General features: G+C 43.5%; 1 protein-coding gene across 3 annotated transcripts in view; it reads right to left on the bottom strand.

Annotated features, from left to right (window-relative positions):
* LOC126356210 (tRNA (guanine(10)-N2)-methyltransferase homolog) overlaps positions 1 to 27,338 on the bottom strand; it is a 192,223-nt gene that overhangs the window by 106,177 nt on the left and 58,708 nt on the right. For all 3 annotated transcript variants that reach the window (XR_007565610.1, XM_050007033.1, XM_050007025.1), the window contains exon 5: positions 14,833 to 14,989. Coding sequence is in view for 2 of the 3 variants with exons in the window: in XM_050007033.1 (XP_049862990.1) it covers positions 14,833 to 14,989 (157 nt within the window). In the remaining variant the exon portion in view is untranslated. The remainder of the gene's footprint in view (positions 1 to 14,832; positions 14,990 to 27,338) is intronic.

The following is a 27,338-nucleotide window of genomic DNA, read 5'->3' as shown; positions in this document are numbered from 1 at the left end:
CACATTCTTCGAAATTTTATTCGAAAAATTTTTTCGAATTTTGTTTTTTCGGAAATTATTTTTTCGATACTTTTCTCAAAAAATTTTTTTTTCGAAATTTTCTTGAATTTCCCCACCCTTTAACGTGATCTGGAGACAACATAACTACCCAAACTTTGCACCCATTGTTGTTCACCAACCTAAGTTCAGCACAGGATCAACATAGCTCATCTCAAACCAACACTTTTTCGACTTTTTTCACACCTTTATCTCTCTCTATATAAATTTCTTTTTACTTTCACTTTAACCTCATATTACCCTTTCCACGTTCTAATACCATGTCAACCTCACAACATCCCTACAACGACCCCATTAAATTTTATTTACATTCCCTCCGCAAACATGCCTTCACCCTAGCCAGATTATGCTCCCATATTTTATTTACTCAGGCTTGTCTGACATTTGGCATTACTCCCAAAGGCCTCACACTTAAAGTTCCCATCTCTGGCTGCAATCCTTCTTTCCATCAGTCCTTATACCAGTTCCAAACAGCACAATCCATAGCCCTCACCCGCCTAATCCTTCACCTATACATCGACTCGGCCAATGAACACACCCGTCAACTCCTATCCCAAATCAAAGTCCTCAATCTTTCCTCTCCCACATCCACACCGGCTGTACATAGCATCCTCCTACAGGCCAACCGCAAATTAGAACAACATGCCACCCTCCACCTCAAAAAACTATCCAATCTCCTGGTTTCCCACCTCCGGAAAGGCAACTCACTCACCCTCCACAACCTTTCCAACAAACCTCAACCTCCTCTCATTGCACACAGACCCAGTCTCTCCCATCTACTCAATCTCCCACTTCCAGCTCCACTCCCCCCAACACCTCAAAATTCTAGTCAACACAATCTGGAACCACAACACCCCAATTCAGTAGTTAACCTTTCCTCCAAACCCCTCTCCCAATCCGAAACCTCTGTCCTATCCAAAGGCGGCCTAAACCTTCAGCCCAACTCCCAGGTTCAACCAAACTGCCCTTGTCAAAGATTTACTGTCCTACACTCGTAGTCTCTGCTGGAAATATCACTTTGCCACGAAGAAAAATAATCCTGATCCCACTCCTAATGATCCAACTCCCCAAGACATTATCCAAATTGAACCCTGCCTGCAACAGTTCCGTCCTCCATCACAGCGGGACCCACCTCCTCTTCCTCAAAATCACCCTCTCCAAACCTTCCAGGAATTTCTCACTTCCAGCCTTGCCTCTCAATCTTTCTTGAAAAACCTTAATCCTACTCCCAACATCACCACAGCCGAAGCCCAGGCTATCCGTGATCTGAAAGCTGACCGATCCATCATCATTCTTCCGGCTGACAAGGGTTCCACGACCGCGGTACTTGTTCGTCGGGAGTATGTGGCTGAGGGACTGCGTCAGCTTTCAAACAACTCTACATACAAAGTTTGCCAAGGTAATCCCATTCCTGATGTCCAGGCAGAGCTACAAGGAATCCTCAGAACCTTAGGCCCCCTACAAAACCTTTCACCTGACTCCATCAAACTCCTGACCCCACCGACACCTCGCACTCCTACCTTCTACCTACTTCCTAAAATTCACAAACCCAAACATCCTGGCCGCCCCATTGTAGCTGGTTACCAAGCCCCCACAGAACGTATCTCTGCCTACGTAGATCAACACCTTCAACCCATTACATGCAGTCTCCCATCCTTCATCAAAGACACCAACCACTTTCTCGAATGCCTGGAATCCGTACCCAGTCTGTTACCCCCGGAAACCATCCTTGTAACCACTGATGCCACTTCCCTATACACGAATATCCCGCACGTCCAGGGCCTCGCTGCAATGGAGCACTTCCTTTCATGCCGATCACCTGCCACCCTACCTAAAACCTCTTTCCTCGTCACCTTAGCCAGCTTCATCCTGACCCACAACTTCTTCACTTTTGAAGGCCAGACATCCCAACATTTAAAGGGAACAGCCATGGGTACCAGGATGGCCCCCTCGTTTGCCAACCTATTTATGGGTCGCTTAGAGGAAGCCTTCTTGGTTACCCAAGCCTGCCAACCCAAAGTTTGGTACAGATTTATTGATGACATCTTCATGATCTGGACTCTCAGTGAAAAACAACTCCAGAAAATCCTCTCCAACCTCAACTCCTTTGGTTCCATCAGATTCACCTGGTCCTACTCCAAATCCCATGCCACTTTCCTAGACGTTGACCTCCATCTGTCCAATGGCCAGCTTCACACATCCGTCCACATCAAACCCACCAACAAGCAACAGTACCTCCATTATGACAACTGCCACCCATTCCATATCAAACGGTCCCTTCCCTACAGCCTAGGCCTTCGTGGCAAACGAATCTGCTCCAGTCCTGAATCCCTCGACCATTACACCAACAACCTGAAAACAGCTTTCGCATCCCACAACTACCCTCCCAACCTGGTTTAGAAGCAGATAACCAGAGCCACTTCCTCATCCCCTCAAACCCAGAACCTCTCACAGAAGAACCCCAAAAGTGCTCCACTTGTGACAGAATACTTCCCGGGACTGGATCAGACCTTGAATGTGGCTCTCCAGCAGGGATACGACTTCCTAAAATCCTGCCCCGAAATGAGATCCATCCTTCATGAAATCCTCCCCACTCCACCAAGAGTGTCTTTCCGCCGTCCACCTAACCTTCGTAACCTCTTGGTTCATCCCTATGAAATCCCCAAACCACCTTTCCTACCCTCTGGCTCCTACCCTTGCAACCGCCCCCGGTGTAAAACCTGTCCTATGCACCCTCCCACCACCACCTACTCCAGTCCTGTAACCCGGAAGGTGTACACGATCAAAGGGAGAGCCACGTGTGAAAGCACCCACGTGATTTACCAACTGACCTGCCTGCACTGTGACGCTTTCTATGTGGGAATGACCAGCAACAAACTGTCCATTCGCATGAATGGACACAGGCAGACAGTGTTTGTTGGTAATGCGGATCACCCTGTGGCTAAACATGCCTTGATGCACGGCCAGCACATCTTGGCACAGTGTTACACCGTCCGAGTTATCTGGATACTTCCCACCAACACCAACCTATCCGAACTCCGGAGATGGGAACTCGCCCTTCAGTATATCCTCTCTTCTCGATATCCACCAGGCCTCAACCCCCACTAATTTCAAGTTCCCGCCACTCATACCTCACCTGTCTTTCAACAACTTCTTTGCCTCTGTACTTCCGCCTCGACTGACATCTCTGCCCTTACTCTTTGCCTTTAAATATGTCTGCTTGTGTCTGTGTATGTGTGGATGGATATGTGTGTGTGTGTGTGTGTGTGTGTGTGTGTGTGTGTGTGCGAGTGTACACCTGTCCATTTTTTGCATCGGTTGCAAAAGCAAGTAATTCTGTGTGTGTGTTTGTGTGTTTTGTTCATGTGCCTGTCTGCCGGCGCTTTCCCGCTTGGTAAGTCTTGGAATCTTTGTTTTTAATATATTTTTCCCATGTGGAAGTTTCTTTCTATATATATATATATATATATATATATATATATATATATATATATATATATATATATCCCAAATATGTGTATGTGTGTGTGTGCGCGAGTGTACATCTGTCCTTTTTTTCCCCTAAGGGAAGTCTTTCCGCTCCCGGGATTGGAATGACTCCTTACCCTCTCCCTTAAAACCCACATCCTTTCATTTTTCCCTCTCCTTCCCTCTTTCCTGACGAAGCAACTGCCAGTTGCGAAAGCTCGTAATTCTGTGTGTGTGTTTGTGTGTTTTGTTCATGTGCCTGTCTGCCGGCGCTTTCCCAATATGTGTATGTGTGTGTGTGCGCGAGTGTACATCTGTCCTTTTTTTCCCCTAAGGGAAGTCTTTCCGCTCCCGGGATTGGAATGACTCCTTACCCTCTCCCTTAAAACCTGCATCTTTTCGTCTTTCCCTCTCCTTCCTGAAGAAGCAACCATCGGTTCGGTTGCAAAAGCTAGCAATTCTGTGTGTGTGTTTGTGTGTTTTGTTCATGTGCCTGTCTGCTGGCGCTTTCCCGCTTGGTAAGTCTTGGAATCTTTGTTTTTAATATATATATGTGTGTGTGTGTGTGTGTGTGTGTGTGTGTGTGTGTGTGTGTGTGTGTGGCAGTAGAATGTTTATCAAAGTGCAAAATTATATCTTAACTATCCAAAAATGAATGTTTGTTTGTCTGTTCAGAATATATTATCTCAAAATGTAATGGCCTGATTTATGCCTGGTTTTTTGCAAAATGATTGGCACTGTTTGGAGAAGATTCGTACCTATACCACTTTTTCAGCAACAATGTGCAGGTTTTCCATTAAAACTGAGTATGAAAAAACAATGCTGCAAGTCTCAATATTTCGTCTTCTATATGGTCCATTTTCTGTAAGCTCTCAGATGTCAGTAGTCCCATGTAACAGTCTGCTTAACAAAAGTGAGTAGCTTATACAATAACTTCTATAGATAAGCAAAATAATTAGTTCATCCAAATGCGCTGAAACTTCGTACAGTTTCATCAATACGCAGTAGATATGTATGCGAAATTTGAGTGTGATCGTCTCCTCTTCATTTGATTAAATCAAAAATCGCATAGTTCAGAGGAGTACATTCATTTATGATGTGTGATTGCGAATGATGGAAATGTCAGTGACATTGGAAACATGGAGCTATTTCCATTGACATTCACTCTCAATCAGTAGCACATGCATAAATACACACAGGATGCCATCACACATGATGGTTCATGGGGCATCCTGACTTATAACATTCACATGCAATCCAGCGAGGGACGTGATAAAGAAGGTCTATTGCCTGTTCAAGCTCTATCTGGCTGAGACAATTTGACTGCATGTTTTCAAATGAAAATTCTCTACATTGAGGGCTTTAATTGTGAAGCATCACATTTATGGTGCAATTAAATGCTGAATGTATTCTGTGGAATGGCAAAAGAAAGGTCTCCTTCATATACACCATATCTTGAAGATGATCAATTGCTATTCAATATTGTCATCAAACATATGGTGCAAGGACCATGAGCTGCTACGAACCAACAATCACCATGCATTTTTGCAGATAAAAAATGCTTGAAAAAGCATCCAAGAAAACTGATTCATCGTACTTCCACTGGTGATGACGACCATCCTCAATACCGATGCCATGAACCAGATAGTGGAGGTCACACAGCTAGAATCAGCATGACAAATGCTGATTACTGAAATCAACATTAGATTGACTGTAACATCTTTGCCTTGGTTTAAAAAAAAATTAAAGTGCAAGTAAATTGACAATATTGCAATTTACTTAAAACAATAAAGTATACACACAAATATGTGAACAAGGGCAGTGATGTGGCAGTATTCAGTGTTGATAATGCCGACGCGCACACAGATGATGTTACACACTTTGAAACATGTTGATATAGCAGCAGCAACAAGGCAGTGAGATGTGTTTTCAATCCTCAAATTCACAGGCAGCACACCAATGTTGTTCATCTTAGTGTTCATCTTAAAAATGGACAAATAGTATACTTCACAGAGGAGAATGCAGAAAGTGTTTTTGCTGCACTAGCACACACAAGTGTGGCACCATTTTTTGTGCTGTGTCGTAACGTATTTGCCAAAACATGAAGTACATGGAGGTACCAAAGTACTACATATGGAATACTATTCAAAAAATTTTAAGGATGTGAACAAGGCACATGGGTAAAGGCTATCAAAATCTATATTCCTCTGATGTATTGAGCAATATTCACACAGTACACCCAATAACGCCAAATGTTACTATTTGAGAATGCTGCTGATTAATATGACAGGTCGAACTTCATTTGCCAATTTTAGAATGATTAATGGTGTAGAATGCCAGACATGCAGAGAAGCTTTACTTGAAAGTGATAAACACTGAGAAACCACACTGATGGACGCCTCCTTCAGTTGCCACCCACACAAAATATTAACATTATTTGCCATTATTTTGACATGTTCATGACCCAAACCAAACGATATGTGGCAAAAATTCTGCGAGGGCTTGAGCAAAGATATTTCGTACCAAATTCATACCATTATGAAAGGTAACAACATTCTATTTTTGGACAGCATTTTCAGTGAATTTCTCACAGAAATCTAAGACACATGCTTAATCATCAACAACAAAGCACTCTTTCAACTTGGCATGGTTGCACCATAGTGTTCTGTGTATAACCATTGTGATCAAGATTTATTGACAGAACAACAATTAAACGCTGATGTCTTGTGTGGATTTGTCATAACAAATGAACAATTCTTCCTTGTAGATCAAAAGTTAACCTACAAAACAATTAAAAATGTTGTGGTCAATGGTAGTGGCAACATATTTTTCATTTATGTGTCCGGTAGCGCAAGAAAAATGTTTCTCTTCAGTTTGGTGTAAGCTAACATTTACTCTCAAAATAGAATTCCTTTGGCTCTTGCATCATCAGGTATTGCAGCTACACTATTCAATGCTGGCCATACAGTACATTCAGTGCTCAAATTACCTTTCAATATACATTTTGCAAAGACTCAAATATGTTATATTTCAAAAGGTTCTGGCACAGCGAAATTATAGCTAATTTCAAAATTGACTGGCTTGAATGAATGCACCATGGCACATAAGAAGTTGCTTGAAGCACTTAATTGATCTCTTCAAAATTTATGGGGAAATGCACAACTGGTGGGGGAAACTGACATATTAGTATTTGACTTCATACAGACTACACCCGTTGTACTAAAATCAACTCTGGCTGATGGAACTCAATGCAAGCTTCAAAGCATCTTTGGAGACAGGTGCATAAACTTACATTAAAGATTAATATTAGCATACATCTACAGCAGAGTGTGCCAGCCACATTGTCAATACAGCTACTGCACATTGGTAATGGAAAAGTTCCACTTGACGTCATCACAAAATATACTTCATTCCCATTAAACTTTTATGTCATTGTTTCATAGATTGAACGATTCATTGAGAAATTTTTCCCATAAATTCACAAATTACAAAAATCATCAATGGCTTTTCGAACATGCTATTTTGTCAGAAAAAAACACTGTCATCAATTGACCCAACTATGCCACCCATGAACAAACTGCAGATGATTCTGTCTCCTAAAAACTGATGGATACAGCACTTCTGCAAGGCAGGATGATAAGAGCTGCTTTATCATGCTTCATGGCACCTGCTGATTGGCATGGTTTACTTCAACAGTCTCTTCTCATTTCAGAAATATGCTGCACACCATGAAGCAAGGAGTATCGTGACAATATGACATCACTAGAATAAGAAAGGAAGATGAACTGTCATTAAGCTTTGAGAGATTTGTTATTCATATCATGTCATACAGAGTACATGTATCAGCATGAATTGTTACACCAAGCGAAATTGCACTGTGGTTAGCACACTGTACCCACATTCGAGAGGATGACGTTTCAAACCCAAGTCCAGCCATCTTGATTTAGATTTTCCGTGATTTCCCAAAATCACTTCAGGCAAATACCAAGCTCGTTCCTTTGAAAGGGCACTGCTGACTTCCTTCCCTAACCCTATGGGACCGATGACCTGGCTGTTTGGTCCCATCCCCGACAAACCAAGCAACCAACCACGAATTGTTACAAAGTGTTTCCTGGTTGTAATGCGGGAAGGAGGGGTGGCAAGTGCAAGGGCTAGGCATGTGATGTGCAGGTACCAGAGCCAGGAGGATCCAGCATGTGATGAAGGTGATGACATGACATGGGAAGGAGAAATTGTTGGGTGGAAGCTGTGGGGACTGTGGTTAATGGAGACTCAGGCCAGGACAGTTATGAGACAAAATGATGTGTTGCAAGCATAACTCTCATCTGCATAGTCCATAAAAGTTGGTGCTGGATAGAAGGATCCAGATAGCCTCGTTTGTGAATCAGCCATTGAAATCAAGCATGTTGTTGCCAGCAGGATGTTGTGCCACTGGGCGGTCAAGTCAACTTTTCTCTTGGCCACAATTTGGTAGTAGCATTCATTAAGATGAACAGCTGGTTCGTTGTCATACTGATATAAAAAAAACAGCAGTTACAAGGCATGGTAGACACTACAACACACCTACCATCAGTGAAGTAGTGATTGTTATAATGGGCAAGAGTGTCATAAGCATGATATAATTCTACAAGGAAGTAATAACACAGTTTTGTGTGTCTCTGAAATGCATCAATGTCATGATGTGCTGCAGTATCCCATAATTTTTGGGAGGGGGAGGGCGGATATCATGTAAATATTATGTACACTAGTCCAATACAAATACCTGCATTCACTTTTATCTGCACACATTTCATGTATAAAACAAAAAAAAACTATCCCTTATAATTTTGCACATCTAATTTCCATTTTTCTAACCACTTCTTCCCTCTTACTTATTTTTCAGGTGATGAACTTAATAAAAAAGTATTAGCAATGAGTTATTATACATACCACATAATGATATGACAAAACAGAACAAATCATATTATACAATGCTGTCAACTGTTTCATCAATACGCAGTAGATATGTATGCGAAAATTGAGTGTGATCGTCTCCTCTTCATTTGATTAAATCAAAAATCGCATAGTTCAGAGGAGTACATTCATTTATGATGTGTGATTGCGAATGATGGAAATGTCAGTGACATTGGAAACATGGAGCTATTTCCATTGACATTCACTCTCAATCAGTAGCACATGCATAAATACACACAGGATGCCATCACACATGATGGTTCATGGGGCATCCTGACTTATAACATTCACATGCAATCCAGCGAGGGACGTGATAAAGAAGGTCTATTGCCTGTTCAAGCTTTATCTGGCTGAGACAATTTGACTGCATGTTTTCAAATGAAAATAACAGAATGATAAAAGTGTTTGGCAGTGCTAGGTATCAAGTAAAATACAGATTTCAGATTATCAAGCTACATCTAGTATGGCATTCCCTCGAGGCTATAGTGGTTCAAAGCGTCCATTAAAGTTTGAGTTAGATGGTATTCTGCTTTGTTTCTTATGTAGGCCCACAGGGATATAGGAATCATCATTATGGTCTGCTTTTATGTATGACTTGAATGGCTCTTCCTTTTCCAACATTATTTCATGTATTTGCGTCCAATTAATTTTGTTTCCTGTGATGTGAACTTTAAGGTTCACAATGTGGTTCTCCATTTTAGAATATTCAATAAAATTGCTCGTCTCCATTATATTTATAGCAAGACAATTTATTTTCCCGCAAGGTTTCATATAATTTAGATAGTCAGTAGGTGGTACACGTGGCACTGAATTTCCATAACTCGTTCAATATCACTGAAACTGGCATCATCAGGTGCTGCTGAAGCACTGCCCCTGTTAAAACATATTGATAAATAGGAATACTGCAGTGGATTTATTTGGGTCCACTTGATTGAATGGGAACATAAAATTCCACTTTAAAAATAATTTTGCTTGCAACAGGAAACAAACTGACACTGTTTGTTGACAATGGTCAGCACATGAATGGTGTGATGAGCAGTTTTTACTTCTGCTGACTCCAGCTACACATTGCAACAACAGCGTCATCGAAAATCTGCCAAAACAACTGCACCTGACAAGTCTTATGAGACACATCTGGTGTAATAACTTATAGAAACTTGAAAGAGTCTTTCTGACATTTCATCCTGATCAAATCAGTAAGGTTTGATGGTCCAGCCAAGATTTACTGTACACATACATTTTTATGTTTAGGGTCTGAAGTTGGCAACTGAGAGCTTGAGACACAATTGCTGGTTTTTTCAATTCCCCTGTGTTTAACATGATGTATTTTTAGCTTATGATTGTAAGATCAAATGCAGTTATGGTGGTTTGTTCTAGCTTCCACAGAGAAGTCTACGTTGAAGAATTGCTTGTATCTACTGCCTCATTAATCACATCTTCAAGATATATTATAAATACTGGTGGGTTCATAGCCTTATGTGCATTGCCTGCTTTTGCATGTGGGATGTGTTTTATCACTTTGGTTTCCTCAGTTTTCTGTCGATCACTAGCAATTCCAAACTGCAAGATTTCGACAGCTATTTATGCAGAGTAATGGCAATGAATGTGGTGTTTTAGGTTTATATCAGCTTTGCCACATCTGCCACAATTACCGGAGCCTTGCAATTTATGCTGGTGTAACCACATCATTTGCATTTAATAAACTTTATTGCGTCCAGCACATAGGTATTATACTTTGCGATTGAGAAAGCCAGACTTGATGTATTATGATAACAATGGTGTGCTGAAGTTAGGTATTTTTTCCTTCTCACTGTTTACCGTCTTTGTTATGAGTTGTTAATTTTTTTTCCTCTAATAATGCTATCTTTCGTAAGAGATCCCATTAGGTTCCTGCACAATATTACACTCCTGCTGAAATCTGGGACTATACAGATCTCTGTACTCACTTGGCAAATTCACATCTTGTAATTATGTGGCTTGCAAAGATGTAGCTATTTTTACACAATGTGTTGTGTTTCTGAGATGTTTATAGCGTTAATAAGTAGCTGCAATACACTGCAAAGCTTTTTGAAAAATGGAAGGTGACACACTTTCATGTTTCAGTAAAAGCAAATGTTCTGTGACACAATACATGCTCTGTTAAAGTTTGTAGATTTCTTCAGTGTGTCATTTTGGGAGGGCTATCACTCGCAGAGCTTTCAGATGTTTTGGTGTTATTGCTCTCAGACAGCACATCCACCCATTTGGAGTGTTGTTAGTTTGTGAAATAATAACCACTGAGATCCCAATTACAACTAGGAAAATAAGTCACAACTCAGGCAGAGGCACAGTCATCTGAGCAAACATGTTACACATAGAATACAGTAAGTGACCTACAAGTTTCCTGCTAATGACTGTTTCCACTTGACCATTTGTTGCCCTTAACTTGGTTATTTAATCCTTCTTATGGCATACAATGTTCCACTGCCAGGCTGTGCGGAGGCCATTGAAGCATGCCTCGAGTTCATGGCTCCAGATGACTAGTACTGGTCACCACTCCTCCAGTTCATGACTCCCAGTCACACCAAACTCATACTCAGAAAAAAGCAGTGTACTCTTGCAGTACTCCTTATTTAGCACCACCCAGGAAACCCACATAACTTATGGAATGCTATGGACACATGGTGCACTTCTCTCACCTCCCCGACCAGTCATCTAAATTTTCAGTTTAGCTATATAGAGACTGTAAGGAACTTCCACGATAATTAAGACTTCTCAGATCCTAAATATTTCCTGGAAGTATCGTAATTTTTTCATCTGTTTCATTTTTATTTCTAACAATACAAAGTCCAGGATGGACTAATGACCATATGGAAAGGACAGATTGCTGCTCACCACATAGACGAGGCGATGAGGCGGAGACAGGCACAATGAGACAGACCGTTAAAATATTTAAGCTTTCAGACAAAGTCCTTCCACACACACACACACACACACACACACACACACACACACACACACACACACACACGCACACACACAGTCACCATATCTGGGTGCTGAGGATTGACGGCTGAATGACTGCGACTGATGTGGACAGCAATCTACTGGGATGGGTGGTGGGGGTAAGGAGGTACCATGAGGTGGGGATGGGGAAGGATACAGGTTAGGTATGGGGGATGATGCTATTGGTGCCTGTTGGAGCATGCAGGGATGTTGGGGGGACAAGATAGGACTGCTAAGTGCAGTGTTGAGAGGTTATGCTGGGAGATGGGGGAGGGGGAGGAGGAGGAGGAGTGGGAGGGGGAGTGGGAGGAGGAGGAGGAGGAGTAGGAGGAGGGGGAAGGGAGAGGAGAGAAGCAGAAAAGGAGAAATGACTTGTAGGTGCACTGATGGGATAGAAGGCGAGTGTAGTACTAGAGTGGGAGCAGGAAACAGGGTAGGTAGGTGAAGACAAGGACTAGAGAAGGTTTAGAGGCCCGGGGAGGGGGGGGGGGGGGGGGAGTTACAGGAATGAAGGATATGTTGTAGGGAGAGTTCCCACCTGTGCAGTTTAGAAAAGCCAGAGTGATTACTACCTTACCCAACGCCCTACTGAGTCCAAACCTACTACCTACTTCCTGGTTGCTATGAACACCTATTTCCTCACACACAATTACTTCTCATTCAAAGAAGTCATCTACAAATAAGTCTGGTTGGTTGGTTGGTTGTTTCGGGGAAGGAGACCAGACAGTGAGGTCATCGGCCTCATCGGATTAGGTAAGGACGGGGAAGGAAGTCGGCTGTGCCCTTTGAAAGGAACCATCCCGGTATTTGCCTGGAGTGATTTAGGGAAATCACGGAAAACCTAAATCAGGATAGCCGAATGCGGGATTGAACCGTCGTCCTCCTGAATGCAAGTCCAGTGTCTAACCACTGTGCCATCTCGCTCGGTTAAAATAAGTCTGGGCTACAGCAAAGGTCACCCACATGACACCATCCTATGCCAGCCTATTCAAGAGTCATCTCGAGGAATCATTCCTAACCAACCAGAATATGAAGTGTAAAGAAACAGCATATGCTCCATGACAATGAACCAGCTTATTCTGTATACTAGCTGAGACACATAAGTGGCTTCTCTGGGTTATCAGTTATCACTGGGAAAAACTTGCTACATTAAAGAGTCAGTAAGTAGAGAACAAGTGAAAAGATCAGAAAGTGTCACAGTTTGAGTTGACAATTAAGACTGCACATTTATGCCTCATATACAGTACAAGAGATGTTATTCTCTACAAACCTTTTTCTCTTGTCATTTTTTGGAATTTTATCTAGTTCTAAATTTCTTTGTCTTCGCGCAAAAAAGATTGTACCAGAGGCTTTGCTTTAAAATGCTGCACAGCCACAAAAATAACATGCAAAATAACAAAGTCTCACAAATGTGAGACTGCTTCTTACTTGAAAAACAATTAAATCTATTCAATAATGAAGAGGTAAATAGAACTGATACAATAGTAATTACATTCTGCTTTATGTTTGCAACCGAAATGGCCCTTCTAGTATCTTCCATTTATAGAAGGTTGCTGCAGCAATGAGACATAAAACACAACAGAAAAAAGGTGTTGGTCATTCCAATTTTTGAGAAAAGTTGCTGGACATATGTACAAGGGGTATTAAATAAATAATGCAACACTTTTTCCCTTAGTCAATTTCAGTTGAAAAATGTGGAATTTGTTGCAGGATATGGTAGAATATTCCTTCTCTGGCCCCTAAAGTTTCATGAAGTTCTGATAGGTAACAGCACTACATGTAGCCTTCAAAATGGCATCTGTAGCAGAGGTGCATTCCAAGCAGAGAGTTATCACCGAGTTATTTTTTTGGCGGAAAAACCACAGCATAGCAGATATTCTTAGGCAGTTTCAGAATGTCTACGGAGACCTGACAGTGAACAAATGCACAGTGAGTCAGTCACTGGTGAGGTGTCTGTCATCACTGCAACAAGGTCGCGCAAAAATGTCCTATCTCCTGCTTGCCGGCGGGTCGCATACTGCTGTGACTCCTGCAATGTTTGAACATACAGACCCTGTCATTTGAGGTGAATGACAGATCACAATTAAACACCTCATTGCACAGCTGCACATCTCTGTCAGCAGTGCTGAAACACTCATCCACCAGTTGGGATCTTAGAGGTGTGTGCCCACTGGGTTCCTTGCCACTTAAAGAAGACCATAAAGAGCAATGAAGAATCATCTTTGCAGAATTGCTTGCACAGTATGAGGTTGATCGTGACTAATTTTTGCTGAACGTCATCACAGGTGATGAAACATGGGTTCATCACTTTGAACTGGAAACAAAACAGCAATCCATGGAGCGGTACCACACCATCTCTCCTCCAAAGAAAATGTTCAAAGCCACACCCTCAGCCAGTGAAGTCATGGTGACAGTCGTCTGGGATTCTGAAGGATTAATTCTGTTTGGTGTCCTCCCCCATGTTGCAACAATCAACTCTGAAGTGTGTTGTACTACTCTCAGGAAACTGAAGAACTGATTTTGACACCGCAAGGCCATACACAAGTCTGCACACCCAAGAGGAGCTCATAAAACTTCACTGATCTGTTCTTCCTCATCCACCCTACAACCCGAATCTCGCACCTTCTGACTTCAATGTGTCTGACCCAATGAAGGATGCTCTCTGCGGGAAGCAGTATGTGATTGACAGGGAGGTTACTGATACAGCAAGACATTGGCTCCAATGTCAACCAGTGAAATGGTACATTGCAGACATATAGGCCCTCCTAGTAAGGTGAAGTAAGGCCACCCCAATGAAAAGAGATTATGTTGAAAAATAGTGTTTTGTAGATAAAAGAGTGGAGAATAATATGATTTATTGGAATGCTGAATAAAACCAACATGCTTTCAGAAAAAAATATTGCATTATCCATTGAACCCCGCACACAAAAGTGCAGAATTACTATGCTCACATTGGTATGTCCTAAAATTATATAACACATCCAATGTTCATATAACATTAATTCTGTAAGACGGAACGACTATTCTGGAGAAAATGGTGTGGAACACTATACACAATTATGTAAAACTCAGCTAACCCTCCTTGCTCACATCAAGAAGTTATAGGTAATGGCACTCTAAATTCATGAAAGATACAAAACAATCTCTACTGGCCTACAGTCACTGATATACTATTTAGCACAGTTCTGAAATGTTACACATAAAAGCAAATTTCTCAAATCAGAAGTTACACAGTCGATTCTAAAACTGTGTTCCTTGCATTGTTTGCACCTCTGTACTTGTTTTTGACTGTCCGTAATGTTACTAATAATACATTATTAAGCTTTCAAACAACATACTTCAAATATAAGATTGCACTATTAACCTCACCTGATCCCACAAAAGGGTCAAGCACCAGATCTGCTTCTTGCACACAAGCTTGATTTGCCATAAGTAAAGATAATTGAGGATCCATGCTAGTGTTACCAATAAACTTTCTAGTTTTAAGAGAAAGCTTAGTAATGAGATCTCTCTGGCCATCAGCAATCTGAAATAATCAAAAGCAGAATAGGCATACAGTCCCAAGATTATAAACTTTCATATGCTATGACCGATCTATATACACACAAACTCTTTTGTAAAATTTGAGAAACCACTAGACAAAGAACCAAGCATAATTATTAGCAATAACAAACCCACACCATCAAAAAATCAAAGCAGCCAGGAGCCTTGATGAGAAAAAGATATGATCAATATTAAAGACCCCCACCCAGTCAGTGAACCATGTTCATACTACACACATAAGTGGGATTTTCCACTGCTTGATATCTGAGAATAAAAATTATTTTCACAGAGAAAATGGAGAACCAGTACAGCTATACATCAGTCATCTGCCAATATTAGAGGCAAAGAATCCAGGAGAACCAGAAGGAGGGGGTAGTCCACCAGGATGTGAGCAACTGTGTGTGTGAAGCTCCACAACAACAATATGGGGGTGGTCCATTACATAAAATAAAACCATGGATTAATCTGGTGTGACAGATGTGGAGGTGAAACAGGACAGTGGATTTCTTTCAGGAGAAATGAAGGAGTACTATTAACCCCACCAGATTTCATCCCATCTCGAAGCGAGAAGAAGTCTTGTTCGCACTTGCAAATCCATGCCTGAAACAGTCAAAGCGAATGTTGGACAAGCAACTGCTTCTGTAGCCAAATGGTCAGCCTGTTCGTTCCCTTGAATACCCGCATGACTTAGGATCCAGAGAAAGACTACAGAGCAGGCAGTACGAATAAAGGAAGAGAGAGATTACAAATAGCAAATATCACAGCATGACAACAATATGATCATTCAATAGCCTTAAAATTGTGCATTGAGTCATTAGAAATTACACACGATCAAGGGAGGTCTATTTAAAAGGACATAAGGCCCAGTTATGGCTATCAGCTCTGCTGTAAAAATACTACAAGTTTCCAGCAACAAACGTTGTTCCTGACATATAGCAGATGTGAAAGCAAATCCTGTTCTGTCCATGGTTTTAGAGCTGCCAGCGTGAATGACAGTATCTGTTCTAGGTAATTTCACAAGATGCCTTGTCACACTTGCCACTTGCTGAACCTTGACTTTTGCACTATATTGTTGGTTGATAAAGTCTCCTCTCTTAACAACATTATGAAGGCAGAACTTATGTACTAGCGAGCTGAGGTTTTCTCTAAAGCTTTTTTGGATCGGGGATGAGTTTTGTTAATGATAGAAAGATTCAATTCTAAGTTTATGCCCACACTTGATAGCAAGTCTTGCCCAAATAATCTTGTATGCATCTTCAATTTCTATCACAGAGAATATGAGTTTCTAGTCCACTGCAATAAATACACCACCTCCATTTCCCATCAGCATATCCTTTCAATAATACTTAAGAGTTGTACAACAAATCTTGCTGCTGCCAGTTTTGGGTTTTACCCAGCTTACTGTACCCCGTATTATATGAGCTCCACTGTGTTTTAGGACTACTTCAACCTCAGCAACTTTATTGCAAATGCTTTGGCAAATGATCACTAGCATATTAAAATTTCCATCTGCAGGGGCCATTTGAGTCTTGCACTAACGCTTTGGGGTCTCCTACAGCTATCATTATCTGGATAAGATGGAGAGTCACCTACGTTAAAAAGCCTTGTGTATGCTCAAAGCAGTCAGCCACATGGGTAGCCAACTATGATGTGCAGTGCAACCCTATCCCATTGAGGGGAACCTTATATTTCTCAACCCTGTGGCATAACTCCAAGAAACAGCTTCTCATAAAAACTCCGACTCTTCCACTCAGCTCTGAAACAGAGGGTCCTGGTCAGTTATGGGGACAGGTCTGTAGATTTCAAACTTCATTGGTACTCCATGAGCAAGGATGGTCTTAGAAACAGAAAAAAACGATAATCCAACTTATCAAATTCCCCCCTCCCCCCCAATGGGCATCGACGTCCTGACACCCATCCTCGGTTGGGATTACCAGTTGGAACTCGCCTTGCGGCCATCTCCCATGACCTCTGCCTAACCTCCACAGAATGTGTGCTCCATGTTTTCCTGCACTCTTTGCCTTGGTCAACAACCAGACCATGAATTAGGATCAATCTATTTCAAGATCCTTAAGTTTTCTCTGCTCCCATGTCCTTTCACCATCTGTTCCCTTCAGTTCTTCAGAAGTATCAAGGTGCTACTGCCATTCACACTGATGGCTCTAAAACTATGGACAGGACAGGATATGTTTTCACATCTTCCAGGGGTCAGGAACAACATTTGTTTCTGGAAACATGTAGTATTTTTATGGCAGACTGATAGCCATCAAATGAGCATTGTGTTTTACTGAACAGACCTCCCTCAATTGTTTTTTGATTTCTAATGACTCAATGAGCAGTCTGATTGATGTTACTTTTGTCACCCTGTAATGTCTCCTACTCATAACCATCTCTCTAACTATAGCTGTACTGCCTGCTCAGTAGCCTTTCTTTGGGATCCAAGTGATACAAATAGTCCGTGGATTGAATTGGCTGACCACTTTGCTAGAGAAGCTATTGCTTGCCCAACATTCACTTTGACTATCTCAGGGCAGAATGGCAGCTGTGAATAAGACCTCTCCTCATTCGGTGATGGAACAACATAAACTCTACCATAGTTTATAGTATGTAATGAACCACCCCCCGTTGTTGCAGCAGAGCTTTACAACACAGTAGCTCACATCCCAGTGGACCACTCCCTCCTTCTGGCTCTCCATGCTAAGCATTGTCTTCCATATTCTTCACTTCTCATCTTGGCAGACGACTCACGGAAAGTTGGAATGGTTTTTCATTTCCTCTGTGAAAGTTGTCTGCAAGTCGTAGTAACAATTCAAGTAGGAACTATTTAATGGAAAACAAAGAGTATTGTAGAATCAAAAGGTACAGTGGATGAGAGTGTGTATTTTTCTAGCTGTCAATCAGTTTGCATGTATGTAGATGTCTGGGCATTACACCGAAACTCATAGGTCTGTGAAAAAGTTCAAGATGATTGAAAGAAGACCAACATTTATGGATGGCATCTGAGTGTAATTAACTGTATGAAAGAGATAGATAGACACTGGCTACATCATTTCCAGTTTACTAAAAACAATGTGACTGTTTCTGCTATTTCTAGGATCACATACTTATACAAGTTTGAATCACAAACACACATGTATTCAAATTAGAAAATATAGTTTAACTGTTTAAAAGGGACCTTTCAACTGACCAAATCATTATTCCTTACCTCTCACTGCGATGGTAAAATTTGACTGTCTTTGTTGTTGTTGTTGTTGTTGTTGTCATTGTTGTTGTCTAATTCATTTTACAACTTTTAAAGAAGTATAAACCAGCATTATTTATTTAACCATTTAACTGTTTTAAACTGTTTAAATTACATGTTTAATATTTAACATTTATGAAACCTAAAGTAACTCTGAATGCTTCGCCCAAACTATTGTTGAACTAACGATCTCATGTGACTTGTGTATGGGACAGTTATGGAAGCGATAGACTACCAGTCATCATAAAGATGACACACTGAATTGCAGACAGGCACTCTCACTCACACACACACACACACACACACACACACGCGAGCGCGCGTCGCACCCACGCACTGGTTTTGCTCAGGCCAGGCTACCACTAATCTAGTTCCTACATAGTAAAGGCGGCATTATAGCACTCATGATTCTGAGAGGAGAATGGTGTCACCCGAGACTCCTCCACTTGTTTCCTGCGGAGAAAGGCACGGTGATAGTGGGCGGAGCTCTAAATCTCTGCAAAATAGCAGCCCAAGGAGTTGGAGAGAGCAATAGAGTCCACTGTGACGTCATCTGCTTTGATCAGGCTGGAAATTGGGGAATGGACCTTGGTTCCAAACAGCCTTCGGAAGTTGGCTCACACAACGGAAGAGGGAGTGAAACTGTTCAACACTGTTGTGCACACAACTGTGTATAACGAATGCAGTTCACCATCACAGGATGATGGTTAAAAATAAGGAGAGCAATTCTTACCGTCAAAAATTGCATTGTGGCTCCTCAGTCCACCAAGGGCCTGGGACACAGCGTGGTAAAGTTGAAGTGCGAGGAATGGAATGTTCTGTGGCAGTAAGGATAACATTTGTTAGGTATTCTACCTGGTCACGACAACTGAGAAAACGTTGTTTGTCGAAGGTCACCAGAGAAGAGTAAAGTCTCTAAACGGTCTTAGAAAGCTGCCAATTTGGTTTGTACACGGTTGTGGTAGGAGTCAGTAAATTGACAGCACAAGGGAAAAGGTCGCTCGAGTATATGTCAGAGAGAATGGACAACTCACGACATCGGGCAAGCCATGCAGTGCAGAACAAGAGGTCCAAATGGGAACAGGTGTGTGTGGATTCTCAAAGGAACGTTGGTGGCACCAGTGTTAAGACAGATGAGGTTGAATTGATTGAGGTCATCCAAGAAAGCACCTGTCAGACTTGTTCTGGGACAGCCTCAAAGGTGATGGAGTGTATTAGCCACCGAGCAGCAAAAAGGGGTGAGGGAGTTGCCCAATAAGCTGGAGGAAGTCCACTCTAGTGACACAGAATGACAGAGAGCTATAGACGGTACAAAGAGAAAAAGGTCAGGCGAGGAAGGAAAATGCAGACTGCAACAGCTTGCAGCCATACGTTCAGTGAGATGGTTCGATGATGAATGTCATCCCAGATGAACAGTATGACTCCCCCATGAGATGGAATGCTGTCCTTGGGAGAAAGGTCAAAACTGCCCGGAAAGAAATGTGGGAGGTCAAAGCAGTTATAAGGATGCAATTTTGTTTCCTGGAGACAGAAAACAAGTGGACACTGCAATTCTAAGAGCAACCATATTCCCCCTTGTTGGATCTAACACCATGAATGTTCCATTGGAGGAGAAACATGACGGGGAAAGAGGAGGAAGGAAAATATGAATGGTTGTCACCTCAACACCTGCCGAATATCAGTCTTAAAAGACTCACTACTACAGGGCACTAAGGCTGGAGGATCCTGCTCCACGTGATCTACAGAGGAAGTCAGCATTCGCACTGTACATTCCAGGGCAGAGAAATGGTTGGCAGTGAGCACCGGCAAAAAGGAGGTTGGCCAGGTGAGACTGTCAAGGGGTGACACTATTGAAGAGGATCTCCGAGTTGGTGAAGAAGAAGACTGTTTGCCTTTGTTTGCTTTCTTGGAGCCTTCACAGTTGCCAGATGAAGATTTAGGTGTTTGGTCGCAGGAGGGACGTAAATAGTCTTTGCCAGAGCATTCCTTCTGTCCTTTTCGGCCTGCTGGGTGGGTAGCAACTGATTTCGCTGCTGGGGCAAAAATTTGGTGGCTTGGTGCACAGCTGGAGGAGGAAACGGGGATGCTACCATGACACTACGCAACTTTACAACTGCAGTGCTCAATTTGAGGTCACAAGTTTGTGTGACTATGACCTTCGTGGAGCAAGACATAGCGAGAACGGTACTGCAAGTGCCAGATGATAAAATGCGGGGCTTTTGACTAGCCAACAACTTGCAAGCAATAGGGTAAAGCACTTTTTCCTTCACTCAGATCTCCTGGATGGCTCGCTCATCAAGATGCACAGGACATTCTTAGGAGGCGAATCCATTGTCACCACAGCAATTGATACAGCGGGGCAAAGGAGGTGGGCAATCACCCTCACGAGCACCCCTACCACAAGTAACACATTTTCCTGGGTTTTGACAGTCATATGGACTATCAGACCAATTGTGTAATTGGATTGAAGAGTTCCTAGATAACAGAACGCAGCATGTCATTCTCAATGGAGAGAAGTCTTCCGAAGTAAGAGTGATTTCAGGTGTGCCGCAGGGGAGTGTCATAGGACCGTTGCTGTTCACAATATACATAAATGGCCTGGTGGATGACATCGGAAGTTCACTGAGGCTTTTTGCAGATGATGCTGTGGTGTATCGAGAGGTTGTAACAATGGAAAATTGTACTGAAATGCAGGAGGATCTGCAGCAAATTGACGCATGGTGCAGGGAATGGCAATTGAATCTCAATGTAGACAAGTGTAATGTGCTGCGAATGCATAGAAAGATAGATCCCTTATCATTTAGCTACAAAATAGCAGGTCAGCAACTGGAAGCAGTTAATTCCATGAATTATCTGGGAGTACGCATTAGGAGTAATTTAAAATGGAATGATCATATAAAGTTGATCGTTGGTAAAGAATCCTAAGGAAATGCAATCCCAAAACAAAGGAAGTAGGTTACAGTACACTTGTTCGCCCACTACTTGAGTACTGTTCAGCAGTGTGGGATCCGTACCAGATAGGGCTGATAGAGGAGATAGATAAGATCCAACAGAGAGCAGCGCGCTTCGTTACAGGATCATTAAGTAATCGCGAATGCGTTACGGAGATGATGGATAATCTCCAGAGGAAGACTCTGCAGGAGAGACGTTCAGTAGCTTGGTACGGGCTTTTGCTAAAGTTTCGAGAATATACCTTCACCGAAGAGTCAAGCAGTATATTGCTCCCTCCTACGTATATCTCGCGAAGAGACCATGAGGATAAAATCAGAGAGATTAGAGCCCACACAGAAGCATACCGACAATCCTTCTTTCCACGAACAATACGAGACTGGAATAGAAGGGAGAACCGATAGAGGTACTCAGGGTACCCTCCGCCACACACCATCAGGTGGCTTGGGGAGTATGGATGTGGATGTAGATGTAGATGTAGATCCAAGTGTGGTTGTAACTTAGTGATGCGTCAACACCTTTCTGAATAATAAATGGAATAACTGTAGCAAATGACTGAACTTCTTCAGTACATGAAGAATTGAGGTGCAGCTGGGAGAGTCTTGGAATCTTTAGGCTCATCCCATTTGCATTTAGCAGACATTTTCTGAGTTGCTGATTGGCTCAATGGAAGAAAATAACCCCCAGATTGCCAGCATGTCCAATGGCATGCTCCTACCAGCTGGGGGGCCACTCACAGGGGGACTAACACACCTTAGGTGATTGTTCACAACTCGAGTCACATCTGCTGAACTCCTGACCGAAAGACCAACTGGCAATTTTGGAAGGTAACAGCTCAAGCAATCATCCCTCCCTGGGGCTGGTCTGTACCAGGGGATATGTGTGAACCCTACCTGTCAACCCAGGGCTGGGAATTACTTGTTACCCAGTCACCTTCTACACATCAGACGCATTTCAGGAGCACACAGGGAGGAAGAAGAGAGAAAAAGAAGCCCCAATTGTCACAGCAGAGGGGGGATAGGAGATGCAGAATAAAGAAAAAAAGAAGGAAAGCAGTGTATGGAGTATTAAAGTAGCCATCAATCTGACTAAAAATGTGAGCTTTGACAATGCCATGGTAAAATAAATAAAAAATTACTACCAATGTTGTATTCTTCACTAATCATTCAAATAATGTCCTTTGTTGTCAATTGGGTTAAAGATGAAGTTTCCACCAAAAATGCAGTTATTAAATAGCGACAGAAGTCTTCTCAGAATTCACTGTGCAATGGAAGCAACTGACATTCATTGCCACATTTCCTTGTTCAAACAATAATTCACAGTAGAGCTGGCATATAATATGGTATTAGGTGACCAGAAGGGCACTCTTTTGCTGGTTGTCTAGTTTTTTGGAGTTAAAGGGACCAAATTGCGAGGTCATCAGTTCCTTCAACCTACACTTATTGAACCAGGAATAATCCTCAGAGGAAGGATACAAAAGGAAAATCCAAGGAAGCACAGTTGTAAGCAAGGTACAATTAAACAGAAGTAAAAGAAAGGAGAAGCAGGAGATGAGTGAGAGGAAGTAAGGTGGGTGAGTCACTTTGCCCAGAACTCAGTTGGGATCCATGGGGTATGGTAATGCAATGGTAGATGCACCCTCTCCATCTGATCAGCACTGCCTCACCCACCATTACCCCACCAAAACAAGAAGCACAGAGGAGAAGTCAAGACTTTAGGAAGGACAAAACATTAAAAACAGAGAATAAAAAGGAGTGAAGGGTAGGAGACAGGCCAGACCATTGAGCAAGGGCCACCAAGGGTCTCTTGGGCCAGAGCCAGTGAGGGGTGCACTTCCAAGCACTCAGGCGATCAAAAGGCCAAAGTGCTCCACCTCACAGAAAAGAGTATGAATCTTCTTTGTGGATGAAACATAAAACCAGGTCAGGGGCTTTGGCAGTGTTCACAAGCACAGGAGATTGTGTGTCAGTATGTTCAAGATATCACCACAAAGCAGACAAATTTGGACAGTCTAGTACAATGTGGGCCACAGTCAGGCAGGCACTAAATCAGCAGTAAGGTGGGTCCTCACATTGGAGAATGTGGTCACAGGTCGGCCAAGTGTGGCCAATGAATAGGCAATAAAGGATGGTGGATTCCCTTTGAGAAGTGTGAAGGGAAGACTGCCACATGGTCCTTTATTGCCCTCAGTTTCTTTAGAGCGTCCAGGGCGGACCATTCTGAGTTCCGAGTCTTCAACAACTGATGGCAATAGAGTCCACTGAAGGACCTGTTCTGGGACCCCCATTCCCAAAACTGGCATTCTGGTAGCCAACACTGTTAATTGGTCAGCATGTTCATTCCCTGACATCCCAGTATGTCCAAGGGTTCAAACAAAGATGACTGGCTGTTCAGCTTAATCATGGTCAGAAAGAGATCATGGATAGTTGGGATGAGGGTAGCATGAGTCTATCGACTTAAGGCTGCTCAGAGACTTGTTGCAGATTAGAAGCATATTACTGGTGCACGAAGGGTTCATTTGATGGCCACCAGTTCAGCAGTGAACACAATATATCCACCATTTGACAGGGAGTTTAATTCACTAAGCCTTGCACATGTGCATGCAAAACTGGTTTGTCCACTGACCATCAGTGTATACCACTTCTGAACATGGAAATGCATCAAAGGCAGCAGGAAACAGCCAGCAAAAAACCATGTGGTCAACTGAATCTTTTGATCCGAAGGACAAATGAAAACAGATCAGAGGTTGCAGTATGTAGCACGGGGGTGACACGATTGCCCCCTGGCAAGAGGTGACAGTGGGGGAAATTAGAGTTCAGGGCAGAGACACTGTAGTTGGGCTACAACTGTGACCCCAGTTCTCAGTCTACATTGTGGGATGTAGATCTCCCTACTAGGAAAACAGACTCAGTGGTCCAGACGCTTAGGGGAGCTGTGAACGAATATAAATAACTGAATAGCTGTTGTTGGTGCCTGACAGGTAGCAGAGAGAACCCAGTGTCCACATGTAGGATGTCCACAGGGCTAGTTCGAAAGGCTGCAGCAGCAAGTTGGAGCTGACAGTGCTGTATCAGGCCCAGTGATCGCAATGCTGAGTGCGATGCTGAACTATACATCAGACTCCGATAATCAAACCGGGACAGGATCAGTGCTTTGTAAAATCACAGCAGAGAAAAGCTGTCTGCACTCTAGCTGGTGTTACTAATACACCAAAGTGTATTCAGGCGTAGCCAGCACCTTTGCTTAAGTTGGTGAAGATGGGGAAGCCATGTCAACTGGACATCAGAGACCAGTGCCAAAAAGCGATAAGTTTCCACCACATTGAGTAACTGGCCATGGAGGTAAAGTTCTGGTCATGGATGAACAGTATGATGTTGACAGAGGTGCATGATGTAAATCTTTGCGACCAAGAATCTGAATGCCATTGGTGAGAACGCCTTTCAAATGGTGCCCTGCAGTCAGTGTTCACAAATACCCATACTCGTGGGGCAACAGTAAAAGCAAAACTCATCAGCATACAAGGAGGAGAGATTCAAGATCCACAGCTGCTGCAAGACCACTGATGGGCAACAGACAGAAAGAGATACTCAACACACAGCCTTGCAGGACCTCACTCTCTTGGATATGGGGGGTCCTGTCGGAAGCACCAACTTGAATCCAGCATTATGATGCATGACAGGTTCTGAACCACCATCCTGAGATGGAGCCACAAGGCCCCAAGACTCAAGGAGCCAACACAGACACCAGCTCACCACACATTCAAGCAACTACAGAGAACACTGGTGAGACTAACTGGTCGATAGCTGTCCACCTCTAGGGGCTGCTTACCCAGTTTCAATACTGGAATGATGATGCTTTCTCACCACTGTGATGAGAACTCACCACTGCTCCAGATACAGTTAAAGATGGTAAGGGGACGATACTGACAATCCACCGATAAGAGTTTGAGCAGGGCTAGAGGTTAGGGCATTGAAGCATTCCCACTTATTGATTGAGATACACTCCTGGAAATTGAAATAAAAACACCGTGAATTCATTGTCCCAGGAAGGGGAAACTTGATTGACACATTCCTGGGGTCAGATACATCACATGATCACACTGACAGAACCACAGGCACATAGACACAGGCAACAGAGCATGCACAATGTCGGCACTAGTACAGTGTATATCCACCTTTCGCAGCAATGCAGACTGCTATTCTCCCATGGAGACGATCATAGAGATGCTGGATGTAGTCCTGTGGAACAGCTTGCCATGCCATTTCCACCTGGCGCCTCAGTTGGACCAGCGTTCGTGCTGGACGTGCAGACCGCGTGAGACGACGCTTCATCCAGTCCCAAACATGCTCAATGGGGGACAGATCCGGAGATCTTGCTGGCCAGGGTAGTTGACTTACACCTTCTAGAGCACATTGGGTGGCACGGGATACATGCGGACGCGCATTGTCTTGTTTTAACAGCAAGTTCCCTTGCTGGTCTAGGAATGGTAGACGATGGGTTCGATGACAGTTTGGATGTACCGTGCACTATTCAGTGTCCCCTCGACGATCACCAGAGGTGTACGGCCAGTGTAGGAGATCGCTCCCCACACCATGATGCCGGGTGTTGGCCCTGTGTGCCTCGGTCGTATGCAGTCCTGATTGTGGCGCTCACCTGCACGGCGCCAAACACGCATACGACCATCACTGGCACCAAGGCAGAAGCGACTCTCATCGCTGAAGACGACACGTCTCCATTCGTCCCTCCATTCACGCCTGTCGCGACACCACTGGAGATGGGCTGCACGATGTTGGGGCGTGAGCGGAAGACGGCCTAACGGTCTGCGGGACCATAGCCCAGCTTCATGGAGACGGTTGCGAATGGTCCTCGCTGATACCCCAGGAGCAACAGTGTCCCTAATTTGCTGGGAAGTGGCGGTGCGGTCCCCTACGGCACTACGTAGGATCCTACGGTCTTGGCGTGCATCCGTGCGTCGCTGCGGTCCGGTCCCAGGTCGACGGGCACGTGCACCTTCCGCCGACCACTGGCGACAACATCGATGTACTGTGGAGATCTCACGCCCCACGTGTTGAGCAATTCGGCGGTACATCCACCCGGCCTCCCACATGCCCACTATACGCCCTCGCTCAAAGTCCGTCAACTGCACATACGGTTCACGTCCACGCTGTCGCGGCATGCTACCAGTGTTAAAGACTGCGATGGAGCTCCGTATGCCATGGCAAACTGGCTGACACTGACGGCGGCGGTGCACAAATGCTGCGCAGCTAGTGCCATTCGCCGGCCAACACCGCGGTTCCTGGTGTATCCGCTGTGCCGTGCGTGTGATCATTGTTTGTACAGCCCTCTCGCAGTGTCCAGAGCAAGTATGGTGGGTCTGACACACCGGTGTCAATGTGTTCTTTTTTCCATTTCCAGGAGTGTATTATATGGCTCCAGGTGGCGTGTAGTGAAGAACAAGTGTATTCACTTCATCCACTATTTGAGGACAAGAAAGAAAGGATGACAGTTCTGAGATGCAGACACGCAAGCGTCATGCAGAGCAAAATGTTCGGTGGCAGCGTCTGGATCAGTGAAGCCATTTCCTTTCAAGAAAATGCACCTGCACAGGACTGGTACTTGTAGATGTGTCTGTTCTTTGCCCAAAGCTGCAAAGGAGTGGTACATGGTCCAATGGTTGAAATTTTTCAATCCTAGCACTCCTGCTTCCATCATTGTATTAGGTTGCAGACCCAGGCACGGAGCCATTTAAAGGCAATGAGGTGTTCCATCGATGGGTGCCGATTATGGTGCTGGAGAGCCAGCCTGTGATCTGTAATGGTCTTGGCGATTTCTTTGTCCACCAAGGTACTGTCTTCTGGTGGGCGGACCCTGAAGAATAGGGTATCACTAAGTCAGCTGCTGGTAGAACGGCTGCTATTCACTCTGGACAGCTGTGTCAATACCTCCATGTAGTGGGGAACTAAGAATGATTGCGGAGGTGAAAGCATGGGAGTTGGAATTATTCAGAGTCCATCTGCACGGGGGTCCTGGGGAATTATGTTGAGGGAGGGACAGGAAGACTGGGAAGTGATCACTACCACACAGGTCATTGTGGACTCTCCAGTGGATGGATGAGAGAAGATCAGGGCTGCAAACAGGAAGA

This window comes from Schistocerca gregaria, chromosome 1 (genome assembly GCF_023897955.1).
Source record: "Schistocerca gregaria isolate iqSchGreg1 chromosome 1, iqSchGreg1.2, whole genome shotgun sequence".
In the NCBI taxonomy this organism is placed as follows: Eukaryota; Metazoa; Arthropoda; class Insecta; order Orthoptera; family Acrididae; genus Schistocerca; species Schistocerca gregaria.
The sequence above is the reverse complement of the archived record's forward strand: the minus strand, read 5'-3'. Positions and strand labels throughout refer to the sequence as shown.